This window comes from Nanorana parkeri, unplaced genomic scaffold (assembly GCF_000935625.1).
Source record: "Nanorana parkeri isolate BGI_ZX_2015 unplaced genomic scaffold, ASM93562v1 scaffold61, whole genome shotgun sequence".
Lineage (NCBI taxonomy): Eukaryota > Metazoa > Chordata > Amphibia > Anura > Dicroglossidae > Nanorana > Nanorana parkeri.
Genome location: NW_017306329.1, coordinates 1669274 through 1686753, shown reverse-complemented (window position 1 = coordinate 1686753; position 17480 = coordinate 1669274). Strand labels below are relative to the sequence as shown.

Sequence of the window (17480 nt, the reverse complement as noted above, 5' to 3'; positions counted from 1 at the left end):
AAAAAGATTATTGCTATTTTGCCCCTTTTTTTTTTTTTTTTTTTTTTTATGATTGGATCATTTTTTCAAAAAAATATTACATTTAAAATACAGTATTTAAAAAAAAAATAGCACCCATTGACCAGATTTTAAGAGCAAACTGGAGATAACACACAAGGCTGAGGACTCTCTGCCCATCCGCATGTGAGAGCGCTGGGCGGTGAGCAGCCAACCACCAAGCACCTGCTGTCACATGTGCCTTCATACTGGAAAGTACTGGGTATACGTTTCTGTTCCCAACAGCAGAATGGAGCTGTGGTGGAGTAAAGGAATGTTGAGTATGTGTGGCCGACATTAAAGAGAACCTGTTGATTTGCCCTACATGGTCAATGCACAGGTTTTTTTTGAGATGCGAGTACAAACATTTTGACATTTCTATTGCTTGAGCAATTAAACTAAATGTTCTCTGAGTAATGCAACTTTTTTTTTTTTGTATGTGCTTTTATTTTGAAATATTTATGCTGCAGCCAGCAAGTGCAGCTTCCCTGTTTTATCTATTTATTTAGTCTGGTAGCACTGCTTAACCATTTACAAAAGCTCTGTTTTGATGTAAATAACCTTCCCTGTGGGATATTAAAAGGGCAACTCTCGCTCAAGTGGAATATTGACGTGCTCCATTCCCGGGGTTTACATCTTATTGTTGCAGTCGAGCCTTAGAAGGCGGCATACTTTTATGAAGATGGGATTAAAAAAAAATCTGTTGCTTCCTTTGAACCAAACTCGATATAAAAGCTGGGAATTATTATGAGAACGCGGCCTGCTTTCTCTCTGGCTGTATGTTTTAAGTACCTCTGTAATTGTGTTTGGTGGACTGTTAAATTATACGGGCACCAAACACGCTGTTGCCTCTTACAGGAAGTCTTTAGGACCTCGCTGAAATTATTCATAGGCTTTCGGCACAGACACATTTTGCTGAAAGGTTACTGCAGCTGTACAGTGTCTCCGGAGACCGTTAGGAGAATGCGACCTTCCTCGGAGATTATGTTTTTGTTGATTGTTTTCTTTTTTTTTTTCTTTCTTTTTTTTTTACCCATGTGCCACATATATGTGTGTTGCCAAACTAGTAAATCGTATCGTTACAAAGGCAGATGTATTTTTTAATCAACGATTACAGAGCCGTAACCTTTGAGTTCCAGCTCTGATTCTTTCCTGTGTTTCTGTAATAGTGTTAAAGTAAACCGTACTATTTATCTTGCCATTTCACCTAATAGTTACTGGGTATGGAGGCTGTTTTAAGCTCCTTATTGCTGCCTCTTTCGGGTCGCTGCTCTCTAGATAGCAACTGTGAATATTCAGGGTAAAAAAAAAACTTTTTAAGGTAAAGTCTTGATGCAATTACATCACACTTTCTTTCTCAATTGGCAGGAACTTTCTTTCTATTGGCTGCCAATAAAAATGTGTAAAGGAGAGATGCAAAATGTTAAGTGAAATTAAATGGACTTTTACACTGAGTTTTCACAGCTGCTATCTAGGGATTGCTAGAGAGTTGTGACGTGAGAGAGGGGCCAATAAAGTGCTTGCAGCATCCTCTATGAACAGATAGTGTTAAATGGGATAGTAAGAGGAAAAGCATGAGTTACTTTAATTTGTGTATCACTCAGCTGTCGACCATCAAATCATCTCTGATTTGGTGCTGAGACTGTCCTTTGTTCTGGAGGGGGGCTACTTTTGTTCCCCATGATCCCTGTGTGTGTTGTAATGTAGCCACCGGCCTCCAAGCTCGCTTCTGTGATAGACTACCATCTCATTACAAATGAGTAAACTAAAACGGAAAATTTAATCATACTTACCGTAATTTTCTTTTCCTGGTTATACTCCATGGCAGCGCTGACAAATGGGTTTAGATCCAATTACCCCTAGCTGACAGGAACCAAAAGGGTTAAACAAGGCCTAACCCTCTCTATAAAAGCCCCTCCTCCTTCCCCAGCTGACTTCCCCAGTCTAGTAACAAGCTAAAAACTCCATAGGGTGGGAGCCCAGCACTGCCATGGAGTATAACCAGGAAAAGAAAATTACGGTAAGTATGATAAAATTTTCCGTTTTCCTGGCCATATCCATGGCAGCGCTGACAAATGGGGATTACCCAAGCAGAAGTAAGGGTGGGAACAAAATCCATAGACAAACATAATTGAATGCGAAAAATAAATGTATCACTCGACTCCAAGTCAAGAGAGCAAAACACTTCTACCGAAGTGGTCATTCACTGCAGCCCTGACGTCCAGTCGAGAATGCTAACAAAGGTAGACCTAGTAGGCCTATGGTTGATGACATGGAACCCAATAGGCCCATGAACCACTCGGCTGTGACATGCTTGCTTGTTTGGCTTGTGCCCACCTTCTGTTTCATTTGAGAACTCTGTCCTTGGACAGTTGAACCGAGGCTAGATTTGTATTGAATGCCGCTCCCAAGTACACAATCTCTTGAGTCTGCGTCAGGTTGCTCTTCTCCATTGTCAGTAACCATCCACATCTCTGCAGGGTGTCTATGCTGATATTTCTGCTGGAGATCACCTCTTTTTCCAAATCTGCCAGGATTAGGACATCGTCAAGATAATGGAAAACGGTACAGTTTCCATACCTGTTCTACAACGGTAACCAGAATTTCCCAAAAAAGTCCTGGGGGTGTTGCTGAGCCCGAATGGCATTGCCCTGAATTAAAAATGCCTTGACCGATACAAAATCCTAGGAACTCCTGCTGATCTGGAGCAATGAGAACATGGAAGTACGCATCCGTCAGCTCTATGGACGGTCATACACATCCCTGGATGTATGTAAAATACTTAGATTCAAATTTGATTTGGCTTAAAGGGAATCATAGTATGGGCCCATGCACATATATTACAGACCTCGTGCTTATGAATGAATTACTTTGAACAGACATATCTCTTATAGTGGTTGCACTTGAAACCTGAAGCTATGTCAGAATTTGTGAAGAACTAGTAAAGACTCAGCTGTTATGGGAGTGGTTTAAGAATAAGGTTCTGTGTTTTAAATAGAGTTGTAGAATACATTTAGAAATCATGAGTTAAGTAGTTTTGGTCGCACCATATAGAGAAGTATGGGAGTCGTGACATCAGAAATAGGTTAAGAATATTCTTACACTATATATAGCCTTATAGGATAAACCAATCATTAACGTCGATTTTGGAATATAAGCGACAGGGGACTTCACACTGGGCACACTTCTTTACACTACATAATCTCACGACACACTTCATTTACACTACATTATATGACACTATGCATATCACTCCCCTGTTAATATCATCCTCCAGATCTTCTATCCACAATTTAGAAGTTCTTGATACCGAAGATAAGGCCACTGCCAGCTGAAGGCCCATGCCTAACACAGTATAGGTTTTAGGGTCAGTTCACACCAGAAACTGCATCACAACTGCGTGCGTCTGTGCAGTTGCATTGTGATCTGTTGTGATGCGTTTGCACTGCGTTTTGATGCGTTTAGTGCAGTTAGATGCAGGTAAAGTAGGACAAGCAGTACTTTTCCTGACTGCAGTTGACTGCAATGGTGTGAATTAAGCACAAGAAAGCCCATAGGAATGCATTGTGATGTATTTTGACTGCAGCAGTCAAAATAAACGGACTGCATTACAACTGCATATGGTTCAGATCTGGAGCAGATCTGCAGATGCTGAGCAATGTGTGCAGCACGTTTTTTTTTATGTGTATTTGATGCATTTTTACCGCATTCCAGACGCATTCCATTTTTTCCCAGTTAGCTGCAGTGCGGTGCGTTTCTGGCACATTTTTGTTGCGTCTTGAGGCGTTTGTGCGCTTTCCGGACCAGAGAAAATGTGACATGCAGTATATTTCTTTGTCCGGAATGGAAAGCACTGCGCTCGTGTGATCTGGGGCCCATAAAACACACAGGGATACATTGTGATGCGTTTTTAGTGCAGGAGCGAACTGCTCTGGTCTGGACAGAATCCGGACATCGTGTGAACAAGCCCTCTTTCATGAGTTTCTTTGTGATCATACTCCACAGGAAAGGAAGATTCATTCCGTCTCTGCCCCGCAAAGTGTCTGCTTGAGGGTGACAGAACTTCCTCTCGCCCTTTCATGCATCTGACAATGCAAATCGGGAACTGCTTGCTCTTATTCTCTTATGGGAATGGCCAGCTTGCCTCACCCGTTTGGCTACTGCCCGTTGGATAAGGGCTCAACATAAAAGTATATGACTGTCAGAAAAATAAAATGCACTCTTTTTTTTTACTGCCCTTACCTCGTCTCCACAGACCGGTGTGGTGAGGGGCAATCATCCATGATATCCCATTCTTTAAGGGATCTCCAGGGGGAATCCAAAGGGGGATAAGCCAATAGAAAAAATTCTAGCTTCAATTCCCTGGAAATGGCTTGCAAATTCAAATTTGGATCCGAATCTCTGGTGATGTCACGCACGACGGAACTTCTGCGCATGCGCAGATGCCAGCTGAAGCCGCTACTGCCCATCCTGCCTCGCCCACACATCACAAACAGACAAGACCGCGGGGAGCCGGCCGAGGTGAAAAGGACATCATACAGCACAGCAGGTAAGTGAAACCACAACAGTCTTACCCTCCCTGTCTGACAGGCTGCACAGTATATGGAAAATCCGGCTGCCTCTCATGGAAACAAAGTTTGTCCTTCCCCAAGGGGACACCCTTGCACGGGGCCGAGTCTTGGAAACTTCCCAGGGGAGAGAGGCTGAACTCCCCTGAGGCCAATACGAAATCAATCAGTTGGCAAATAAAGAAAAACTTCTCAGTAACATACAAACAACCCTGTCCTAGGGGGACAGGAACAAAAAGACTGGGGAAGTCAGCAGGAGGAGGGGCTTTTATAGAGAGGCTTAGGCCTTGTTTAACCCTTTTGGTTCCTGTCAGCTAGGGGTAATTGGATCTAAACCCATTTGTCAGCGCTGCCATGGATATGGCCAGGAAACATGAGATTTTAGTCAATCACGGTTGCGAGCTTGGAACCATGGTTACTTTATAACACACACGGATCATGGGGAACAAAAGTAGCCCCCCTCCAGAAGGGAGGACAGTGTCAGCACCAATTCAGAGAGGATTTGAGGATCTACAGCCGAGTGATACACAAATAAGATACATTTTTTGTAATAGTTAAGGTGCTTGAATGCATGTTAACTCCTCAATTTAGTGCCACTTCAAATTTTCCCGCAGGATCTTTCCTTTGTCCAGTATATTGTTTTTCTTTATCAACTTTTATGTATGCCTTTAGCAACATTGCCCTTTATTTTCCTTTTTTTACTTTTAATGACTTTAATAATCAACTTTAGTAGTTTTTCATACCAGGTACTCGCACATGAGTTCAGCTTTCTTCTAGAGTACCCTGGGAGCTGTGAAAACCAGGGTGCTCTGTGATTCAAAAATCAACTTCAACCATGAAGTAGGGACTTTGGCCTGCCTCATTATTGGTCAGTAAAGCTGCGAATCACAATGTTTTAGAAACTAGGATCATCATGGGTATAGAGAATACAAAAAGTCTGTGACTTTCAACCAAAGTCCATCTGCAGACTGGTAATGAATTAAGAGGATCTGCAAGGTACAGCCAGGAAGCTAAGCCTACATTTATTATGAACAAGTGTTTCTGCTTCATGTGTATGTCTGATTACAAGCTAAACATAAAAAGGCAAATAAAACATTAACCCACATTGATCAGATTTACACTAATGTGACCCATCCCTTTGTCCATGTAGGGCAAAGTAAAGCTGTCACTTAACCCAAACACCCACTTTCTGTCCCGAGCAGCATGTACTTACCTTTTCTCTCTTTGCACCTCTCTGTTGTGCTGCTGGTACTGGAGAAAGAAAGCCCTGTGTAAGATCCAAACCCACTTGTTGGAGTTTCAGTAGGGCTAAGGCATTCCTATACCCACCCCATGTGACAGCACTAGGAAAATCACAAGGCACCAGAGCTGTCATTCCTGCTGGCTGAACAGACCAGCAAAGGAGTGGAAAAAGGTTTTATGTGCTGTTAGCGATGGAAGATTTAAAGTACAAACTAAACATAAACAGGCTTCTAAAACATTAGTCCGCGTTGATCAGGTTAACAATAGTGACTCATTCATTTGTCCATGCAGGGCAAACTAAAAGTGTAACTGAAGCCCAACTACCACTCTATAAAGGAAATACCTGCGTAAGATCCAACCTTATTTGTTAAAGCTTTAGCAGGGCCAAGGCATTCCTTCCCTTCCCCATGAGACAGCAGTGGGCCAATCGCAAGGTGCCAGTGCTGTCAGATGAGAGAAAATAGGTGAATCACATGCTTACCCATACCTGGAAGTACTTGGCATTTCACTTCACTTCTGGTGGCTGGACAGACCAGCATGGAAGAGAAGAAAGGGGGGTTTGTGTTGTTACTGGAGAGGGATTAGAGGGAGTCTTTAACTTTGCCCAGCATGGGAAATGTAATTATTATTTCTAATGAACCAACGAAGCATTGATTTAAAAAAAATATATATTTATCATATATGAAAAAATAAGAGACTAGGGTTCTTAACATATAAAGTAATAAACAATTCCCGCTATTAGGCCATGTTGGCAATTAATTGAAGGGTGGAAAACTGGTCTTTGGTAAATCAAGGCCAGTGTTTCCTTTAAAGGATATAATTTTTCTTTCTCCTATTGCAGCAGGTACTGGTGTCTGGCTGGTTTGTGTGTTTTGGCACGAGGTCTATTCATCAAGTCTGCTTGTCCTGAACCCAGGGGGACGCAGCCCAGAGTGCCTCCTCCAGAAATTAAGAAGATTGTTGCTGTGATTAATCTGATGTTTGGTGCAGTACAGAGTCATTAATAAATAATCCCGCTTTGATTATTTTCATCGTGTGCTCAGCCAGTGTTGACACCCCCGGGGCAGAAACTCCCCTAACAGGGAGGTTTGCTTCCAAGGCTGATATTCCCGGGGCAGTTTTGTCACTGTGACTTGCAGCCTTGGCAAATTATAGCTGCAAGGATAGAGGCGGCTTCATCCATTGTCAACAGTGTAGGCTGCATATGTGGGATGTCAGATGGCTGTACCTGTGTACCCCCTGGAAGAGATTAGCAATGAATGGGTCACTTTACGTCACCCATAATTTTGACCTGGATTAGGCCAATCTGCCAAATGAAACCATCCACTCAAGTGGAAGAGTCCTTATCAGTTTGTTTTAGTTTTTTCGGAAGGTCTGTGCACTGTTCTGACTAGATGGTCCACTGCTTAGACTTCCAGATAACTAGGGACTGGCCATCATGATTTTTTGCATAAATATATACATCACGGTCATGGAGCTGCTCCACGCTCCCTTGCGGCTCTGCCGGTCCGATGGAATCTACCTCTGACCGCCAGTTCCGATATTGGGGTAAGTACCTGAGCAAATGCTCAGTATTGGCATCGGTGCATCCCTAACTAACAATTGATTTCTCTTATTTACTCCCCTTTTGGTCTGGTAAATATGGCATTGAAAGTATTTAGCTATATTTGTCTGATGTTTGCAAAAAAACCTGTCGATCCCGCTAGAAATCCAGTGAGCTCCTAACTTCTAATGTGGTTTGCTTTTGCTGCACTAAAATCTCAAGCAGTGTTATCAGCCCTGCACAGTTTACCTTGATACGCTATAGAACACCTCCCCAATATGTTATGGAGAGGGGGAAATGTTTTGTAGTCCTGTTTTTAGGTGACTACAATACTTCTCCATAGATACAGTACAGTGAAGAAAATAATAACTTGATCCCCTGCAGATATTGTAAGTTTGCACACTTACAAAGAAATGAAAGGTCTATTATTTTTATCATAGGTGTATTTTAAATGACAGAGACAGAATATCAACCAAAAATCCAGAAGAAAACAAAGGTTATAAGTTGAGTTGCAGTTCAGTGAGTAAAATAAGTATTTGATCCCCAAGCAAAACATGACTTCGTACTTGTTGGAGAAATCCTTGTTGGTAAGCACAAAGGTAAGACGTTTCTTGTAGTTGGTTACCAGGTTTGCACACATCTCAGGAGGGATTTTGGTCCACTCTTCTTTACAGATCTTCTCTAAATCCTTGGGTTTCTTGGCTGTTGCTTGGCAACTCGAAGTTTCAGCTCCCTCCATAAATGTTCTAAAGGATTAAAGTCTGGAGACTGGCTAGGCCACTCCATAACCTTAATGTGCTTCTTCTTGAGCCACTGCTTTGTTGCATTGGCGGTATGTTTTGGGTCATTGTCATGCTGTAAGACCCATCCACGACCCATCTTCAGAGTTCTGGTCCCGTCCATTAGCCCCTCAATGTGGCAAAGTTGCAAAAAATGTACCTTTTGCAGAGAAACAGCTCCAAAGCATGTTTCCACCTCCATGCTTGACTGTAGGAATGGTGTTCTTAGGGTCATAGTCAGCATTTTTATTCCTCCAAACACGGTGAGTCGAATTAATGCCAAAGAGCTCAATTTTGGTTTCATCTGACCGCAGCACTTTCTCCCAATCCTTCTCTGAATCATTTAGATGTTCATTGGCAAACTTCAGACAGGCCTGTACATGTGCCTTCTTCAGGAGAGGGACCAATCCATGGCGGTGTATTGTGTTACCAATGGTTTGTTTGGTAACTGTTGTCCCAACTGCCTTAAGATCATTTACAAGATCCTCCTGTTTAGTTCTGGGCTGATCCCTCCCTTTTCTCATGATCATCCTTACCCCATGCGAAATCTTGCATGGAGCTGGTGTTATTTCTCTGATGTGACAGGTTGGAGAGAGCATGAAGTTTTCCAAGCTGTGTTGATCTGCATCCAAGGGCTCGCTGCCATTCATTCACATCTACAGTTGCTTTGTGAATTTTAGTGGTCTTTAAAAAAACGGCAATTAATGTAAATGTGATTTTAACAATCAAAATATTCATACACACACAATACAGTAAGGCTCAGGGTGTAATGCATATTTTTTACTACAATACATGATAATGCAACAGAGTTGGAATGGTGCGTCTAACACCACAGCAGCACACTTGCAGTTTAGTGCACTACAGTGCACATATATGAATCATCTGCTACATTGCAGAGAAAAAATACTGCAGCCATGTTTAAAATTTGCTTTGTGTTGTGATGGCAGCTCATCCGAAAGGAATGCTATGTACATTATCACACAAAGTAACTTATTTTGGCACACTGCCAAAATTGTCCCTTAAAGTGAACCTATGCCCAGATCATACACACTAAAGTATTTACAAATCCTGAGCAAGCAGTAAAAGTACTTTAAAAAAAGCTTTCATTTACCTATGTAGCTATCAGTGTTCAGGGGAACCTTTGTGGCTATAGGTGTTCATGAGAAATTAATTTTCACATTTCACAACAGAGGCACTGAAATCTCTTTTTTTCTGTAACAACAGAATTGTGGCAGGCTGTCAGCTTGTTAATATAAAAACAAACTACACGTTTCTATGCCTTTAAAAATGGACTACCTTTTTAAGCTTTTAATCTTGCTGGTCGGCCCCGTTGGCTCTCAAAGTACCTAAACATTGCCTGCATCCAATCAGACTGGTCAGGTGTTTTGTGAGCCAGCGGGGCCGACTAGCAAGATACTGAAGCTTGGCCCAGTGGGAGATTCCTCCATCCACACAGTTTAGCATAGATGGAGGAATCTGTTGCACTTTGTCCATCTGACCATAAAACATCTGCAGATAATTTATAGGTGTATGGCCAGCTTATGAACTTTGTGAAATAATTACTTCACATTACAGCAGCTAGAGAGGTAAATGATAGTGAAAGCTCCTTAACTGCTTGTTAAGAATTTGCAAATACTTTAATCTTCCTTATCTGGGAATATGTTCCCCTTAGGGTCCGGAGATCATATGGATATAGAAGAGGCACACTTTAAATGTATTGCTTAAGTAGTAAAATAGATATCATCAAGGCTTCAATATATAAATATTTATATATGGGGCAGGAGCAACACCTTTCATATTGGCAACTATTTCTTGAGAAACTGACCCCAGAGTTCCTATAGCAGATCATTTTGTTGGCAGTCACATGACTTGTCTTTGGCTGTGGCTTTGGGAGGAAAGAAGCTGTGCCGAAACACTACAACTGGTTTCTACTTTATACAGCAGCCACTCTTTCTAGTGCTGTTAGATAGTGGGGCAGGGCTGGCTGTGGGAATGGTCAGCATTTTCCTTCACAGTGACTGGAGGAAGAAGTTGCATCAGTATGTGTATTAGTAAGCAGGGAGCCTGAGCGCTAGAGATGATTCCATAGGCATGTTACATCGCTGCCACCCATTGCAGGGATTGCTGGCAGGATTGTTAGAAATAAAACTAGACAATGAGAGAGAGAGAAGGGAGATGGTTGATGGACTAATTAAATATATTCAAAGCCTTTAATGTAACAGACACATTTTTAAATAGGCACACCTTAAAATTGAATATAGGACAAAACAGCTAAGTGCCCCATTAAATGAACATATGTGAACTTTCTAGCCAGCAGAGGATTTGCAGTAACGTTTAGCCAGAGCTAAGCACCATTGCCTGACAGTAGAGCCAGATCTCTATTTTACCTCCAATGCTGTTAAGCAATGTATCTTGGTCAAAGCCATAGTTCATCCATAGTCTGTTCACTAAGCAATGCAAGAAAAATACTAATGAGGTTGTCCCTGTACGCTCCCCCTGTTCACAGTATTAGGCTGACAGCACTTATACCTATACCTGGTTAGACTAAAGAATATTTGGCTTTAAAGAGACGATGCCACGTTGCCCATTAGAGCAAATTCACAGTGTCTTTTGACAGCCTACCTTACCAGTTAAGTATTTTGCCAATCCACTCTCCCTTGCTACCTCCTAACTGCAAGAGTCAACCGGAAGCATGCCTAGGTGGATGACGTCACTGCCCCTCCCCACATGAGAGTATTCAAATCGAGAAATTGGCTGCTGAGGCCCGAGCACTCTCACATGGCAGAGGTCACACGTTCCCCCATTCCCGTAAGTCTTGCACCATTATAATAGCGGAGGATGGGTTCCACTATCCATTGCTACCTCCCAACTGCAAGAGTCAACCCAAATCATGCCTTGGATTAATTACGTCACCGCCCCTCCCCATGTGAGAGTATTCAGATCGAGAGATTGGCTGCTGAGGCCCAAGCATGGTCACATGCTCCCCCATTTCCGTAAGCCTTACTCCATTATAGCAGGGGAGGGTGGGCTGTGGGGATACATCAGGGGAGGGGGCGGGCAAAGGGAAGGATAGCCGAGTATAACTTGCTTGGGGTGGGCTAACAGCAGACACCATCACTTCACCCTAAGTGGGCAAAGTCACAGTCAGTTACAGTGTCTGGGTTGTAGGAAGTAGGACAGATCACCTGATGACAGTCCATAATGGAGAGGTGTCACTTGGGTTTCCTGATGGATCCATCATGACTGTCCTATAAAAAGATACAGTAAAAATATTTGATCTTTTCCTTTTTTTTTTCTTTTCATTTATTTATTATAGAAAATGTCATGGATTTTTCTTCCGCATTGGAGTGAACGCCACTTGCGATAAAACTTACATATGTTTGAAGGGTTAACGCTGCTGAAGCTTCAGGAACACTAGGCTAGCTGCAGCTGTCACTTTTTTCTCTGTAGATTAACTCTGCTGAAGAGAGAAGCGGCTTCATTTTGTGCTTGTCATTTGCCCAGGAAGTTAAAGCAAATTGTAATGAGGGAATCACAGCAGGACGGCCTTCTAACAAATGAGAGGCATATATTGACTGACAGGCAACATGCCATTTCAGTGATAAATGTATTTTTATACACTGTTCCTCAAGGTCACTTTGTGCTCTCATTGGAAGCCTGGGTTCTGAGAAATCATGTGATGCACACTGCAAACGCCACAAGCGCTATATGGAGAGCGATTATATCCGCCGTTGTAGACGTTTGTTTGGAATAGACCTATTAGAAAATGTTTATAGAGAATAATGATGGTGGATACCGTACCTGGATCTCTGAGACCATGACAGAGGCATTAGGAGCCATGGGGGTTACGCGTACTGCCTATACAGTACGATTAAGGGAAGCCCGAGTCAAAAAAAAGACAATCTTCAGCCAATTTGTTTAAATATTTTAGATAGAATGGAAAATACCTAATTCTGTCTGCTTGTTATCTGTGACCTCATTGGAGAGATTTTCCCTCAATCCCTTGTCCTACGATGCTTGTCCAAGAAATGAGGGATATGGTAGTCAACAATGCAGAATGGCACTGGTGTCAATAAAAGCTTGGCCATAAGTTCTAATTCTTCTCTACTCTGCTTTTGTCTATGCCTGCTTTGAAGATTTCCCATCACTTCCTGTCATGACAGGTAGAAAGAGAATATCTCCCCAATAAGGACAGAAACTCCAACCCTTCCCCAGTCTATTAAAATAAAATGGGCTATAGTTTGCCTTTAATATAGAAGCCAGGCCAGGTAGACTATTTTTGGTTTTGATTTTACATATATGTGAATTCTTTTTTAAATGCTTTAGAAAAATAAATGTTTTAAAGCATATATGTAGGTGGAGCAGCCATGTATGCTCTTTATGCAACTACTGTATGTTGTTTTTCCGACTTGGTCCTGCCATGACTTATTTTTTTGGACCCGGGGATTGCCTTAACCTTACTGTTTGGGTAGTATGCGTAACCCCCACAGCTCCTGATGCCTCTGCCATGGTCTCAGAGATCCAGGTAAGGTATCCACCATCATTATTGAGGCTTTTTACATTCCTTACTAAGCCAGGCAAGTAACTAACTGGATCCAAGCACTGCTTGTAAGCAATGTCTATGTTGCCCTTTTTGGGGGGATAATGATGAGTGCTTCCGAACATTGCAACTCATTGAAAAGTCCTTGTGCTGCTTGTGTTAAGCATTCTGTGGAAAGAAAGGGTTAACTGTGTATGTGCTGCTAAAACCCAAATTGTGAACCACGGCTAGTCTTGTGCTCCCCGTCTAATCTCAGTTCGGCACTTATTATTATTATTGGCAAATAGTAAAAACCACAATTAGGAATATGCCATTTTCTAATTGTAATACTACATGTGGAAAAGTCCAATGGGAAGAATACTTATACAAAGAGTACGTATAATGGTGCTGTGATTTATATTTTATTTGTGTTCCTTGGGGGTCAAAGGTTACATTTCATCATACAGGTGAGAAATCTATTTGTCCAGGCATTTTTAATTAAAGTGTATCTAAACCCCCCAACAAATGTAAAATATTGCAGCTTGCCAATCCTTAAATGTGGTGGCTGCATTAGTTCTTTTTTTCCTCGACCAGAACACACTTCCTGTCTTAGGGTGGCTCCACTCTATGAAGGAGGAATAGAGTCCCTCTTGGAGAGCAGGATTGTCACCCTGTGGGGAGGGTCGTGTTAGGTGTACTAGCAGGTGTAGATGGACTAACAAACTAAATCTGAACTGTAGCTTACACTTATTAGGCAGTTACAGCCACAGTTTGGGTATGAAGGTTTTTACATAAATGAATACATCTAACCATTGTGAGCACCCCCCTGTCATTGTTAAATTTGTCTCAACCCTCTAACTGCAGCTTTTGCTGGGCAGCTTGGCCTGTCAAAGAAAATTAGAAAATTAACTAGGGATGCACCGATACTAGTATCGGTGCATCCCTAGTTAATTTTCTAATTTTCTTTGAGCCAGCGTCATGCACCCTCATCATCTCATGAATCATAATATTAAGAAAGTGACCTTAAAGCATTAGTTTGTATTGCTTTAGAAAAAATGTGACCTGTCCCTTTAAGAAAAAGTATCGGTAATTGGTATCTGCGAGTACTTGATCAAAAGTATCGGTACTCGTACTCGGTCTTAAAAAAGTGGTATCGGTGCATCCCTAAAATTAACAATTACTGGCCGGATCACCAGGTGAAAATAGAGAAAAACGAATGCAGCCACCACATCTAAAAATTGGTAAGCTGCAATATATTACAATTTTTCCTTCGGGTTGAGATACAGTTCAGGTCTTTAAGATGTAGGTGTTTAATCTCTAAGGTAAAGCCGAAGTCCTAATTCATACTCTTGCTGTGTATGAAAGTAACCTACAGGGGTATAGGTACCCTTAAAAACAAGATCACACAGGGACTCGTACACACTCATACACATGCAGAATCACATGCATACACACAATAGGTTGAACTTGATAGACCTGTGTATTTTTATTCAACCTCAAATACTATGTAACTATGAAAGTGCCTTGCTGTAAGGTAGGCCTTACATGGGGCTGACTAACACACCAAAGTGCACCACAAATGGTGCATCCGTTATTTTTTGTAAAGCAGCGCATCACAGTACACATGGTTAGTAAACTTTTTTAGGTGCATCAGTGCATTTAGCATTCAATATAGTAAACCTTTTTATTGTATAGTCTCATAAAACACAGGAACATTTCTGTAACTTGCATTATGATAACAGATCGCATATGCAGAATACCCCAGTCTTAAGCCCTTGGTAACAAAAGCTGCACGCTGAAATGAAAGTGTATGGACATCAGGAGACAGTGGTAGGAGGTCTTTGTGAGGGCCTGGGAGGATTTGATGCGATGATTATCCAGTGGAACTGCAGTCAACATTTCGAACAGATGGAATGTTGTGTCACAAAGTTTTATCAAAGCAGCCCAATAAGTTATGCTGTTTGGTGTAGCAGAACAGCTTAGGAGCCTGTGTAGAACACACGCACACAAGCATTCCTAATCATTAGAGATCAAGAGCTGCTGGATTAACAAGTCTTTGGACAATGGTCGGATCTGAAGGAGGCACAGCTGGACGCAGTTACAGTTCAAATCAAAAGCGATAAACTTATGCACCAAGCACATCACACGGGCGCTTACCAGCAAAGTGCAAGCAGAAGCTACTTTTTTTTTTTTTTTTAATATAGAATGTGTAAGATGTACTTGCTTTTATAATGTACAGTAAGCCTCCGGTAGTAAAGAGGTAGAATGCGGTATACAGCACACAAACAACGCTCAAATATATTTTCTTTATTAATATGTTTACAACAAACATTTGTATGAACCATTGGGTGATAAAGACTTAAGCTATCAAGATTGTTCTGATCATGTCAAGTCAGCTTTTTGTCTGCTTCTCTACAACAAATGTAGGGAAAATACATTTCACACTGTTGTCCTTCAACATTGTAGCAACATCTTGGAGAAAGAAATTTTATGTTCCAGATTGACAGTGCCCCTGTGCACAAAGCCAGGTCCATAAAAACATGGTTTGTTGAGTTTGGCGTAAAGGAACTCAAATAGTCTGCACCAGGGGCGGAACTGCAGCTAGTGCGGCTGCACCAGGGCCTGACCCTGGGGGGGGCAGCAGACCCAGGCACCAGACCAATAGCAGGGTAGGGCAAGAGATAGTGAGACCAGCCGCCGACCGGCCGCCTAGCAGGGAGGCAGAGCAGCCTTCAGGCACAGGGTACAAAAAAAATCTTGCACCAGGGCCAATTGTTCCTTAGGTCCGCCACTGGTCTGCACAGAGCCCTGACCTCCAACCAACTGAGCACCTATGGAATGAAATGGAACACCAATTATGAGCCTGCTCTTCTTGTCAATGGTATGGAATGGGCACACATTTCAAAATCCTGCAAAAGTCCTTCCCAGGAAAGAGAAGCTGTATAGGTGAAAAATAGGGCAGCTCCATATAAAAAAAAAACTATGGTTTTAGAATGGGTTGTCCAACAAGCTCATATAGGCCATAAAGTGTAGGTGTGAGATAAGGACCTTGGAACCATCGTGGTTTAAGTTTTTTTAATAGGTAGATCAGAAGAACAGGCACACGGTGGTGATTGTACTTTGCACACTGGACTTAACTCTTCCTACCAATTACCACTTTTAGAAGTGCTGTGGAGGTAAGCAATGACAGTCACAAATATCCTATACCATGTCATTAACGTGAGCATTCAAGGGTAAAATGGGCAAAAAAATAAATCAGAAAAGGGAATTAACTTCTCACTAATAATGATCTGTCCTAAAATAAATATGTCTAACTTAAAAATAAATAAATAATGATCTGTCCTGTAAAAAAAATGTTCAAGGCAAAAGGAGAAATGTTTAAATATAATTAATTCTTGAATATCTTTTTATTTATTTTGCAGCATATCCATGGTCACAAAGGACCGATTACAGCAGTTTCTTTTGCCCCTGACGGACGTTATCTTGCCACATACTCCAACAAAGACAGCCATATCTCCTTCTGGCAGGTAATACTTCATCTGAAGGTGTCTTGGGTGAAGGAAATAGCACACAGCAGTTCATAAGGAGCGTTTGCTATTACAATGTGCCCTGCAGCAATCTTTTAATTGCTTGTTGTATATGTGCAAATATGAAGCCACATCAAAGAAACATCATCTCCCAATTAAGTGTTTTGTTTCGGGTGAGAGCTTACTGTTAAAGAGTGAAGCTCTGTGGAAGCTGTACTCAAATGAGGCAAACTGAGTCACCAGTTTTGCGTGTGGGCTCCTTGCAGATGATTTTTCCCTATTTCCAAGTTACTATACCTTATTCTACACTGTGTCTGTGCGTGGAAACTGCCATCTTGGTAGGGGAGATGTTTAGTGGTCTGATAATAGAAGCAGCAGGACAGATAGAGGAAGCACAAATCCACAGAATGAATGAAGCAGGGAGATCCTTGAACTGCAGGTGCTCAGGTACAGCTTCCTCTCCAGCAAAGAAAACAGTGAGCAGCACAGTAGTGACATCATCAAATATCACATCAGATCTGGTGAAACTAGCAGTCGGTAGCAGTAATAGTGCCTAAGATCATCTCACACTGCACACTGAGGTTTAAGGCACGGCATTTAGGGTACTGTTTAGGTGCAATATACATTGCTAGATGTTTCCTATAAGATAGCAAATCTTTATTTTTAGTTGAGATCCCCGTAATTCATAATTTACAAGTTAGGGAAGCATTAGGATCTTCCTTTGCTCTAAGTGCCTAACAAAAGGGGCTCCTGACCAAAAACTGATTGGGTGCGGTTTTTGAAACTATAATATGTATGGAATTCTCTTTTGAGTGGCAGTTGAACAGCAGCTGCATGTGTCATCCATATAACGGCCATGTCACTGTAAGCATTATCAGGGTATTTTGCATGCTCTGGTGTTTCTTCACGTATCGGAGCTCTGCGGTTACATTGTAACCAGTAAAATGTTACCTGCTTCCTTTACACCATAATAAACATATTTAGCTAATTGTGTCTAAGCCGGGGATTGTGTGTTTATTGATTAAATGCTTTGTATTCTTCTCCGGTTTCCTTGTCGTATTGTTAGAGAGGAATATAATGATTCAATGCACTTACATTTTGCAGCTAAGTAATTAAAGCTTACAGCCATGTTTACCACCTTCCTCTGATATACAATATCATTACCGCACAGATGATGTTAATATCTGATGGATTGTCATCTTTCACAGAAAAGGCCACATGACTTTACATGTCAGTCACAGATTTCTACAGCAGACGGAGATGTTT

The 17480-nt window shown here is 41.7% G+C and overlaps 1 protein-coding gene across 1 annotated transcript in view; it reads left to right on the top strand.

Annotated features, from left to right (window-relative positions):
• Positions 1 to 17480, top strand: part of WDR7 (WD repeat domain 7) — a 348971-nt gene that overhangs the window by 321977 nt on the left and 9514 nt on the right. The window contains exon 27 of the mRNA XM_018576230.1: positions 16110 to 16214. Coding sequence (XP_018431732.1) covers positions 16110 to 16214 — 105 coding nt within the window. The remainder of the gene's footprint in view (positions 1 to 16109; positions 16215 to 17480) is intronic.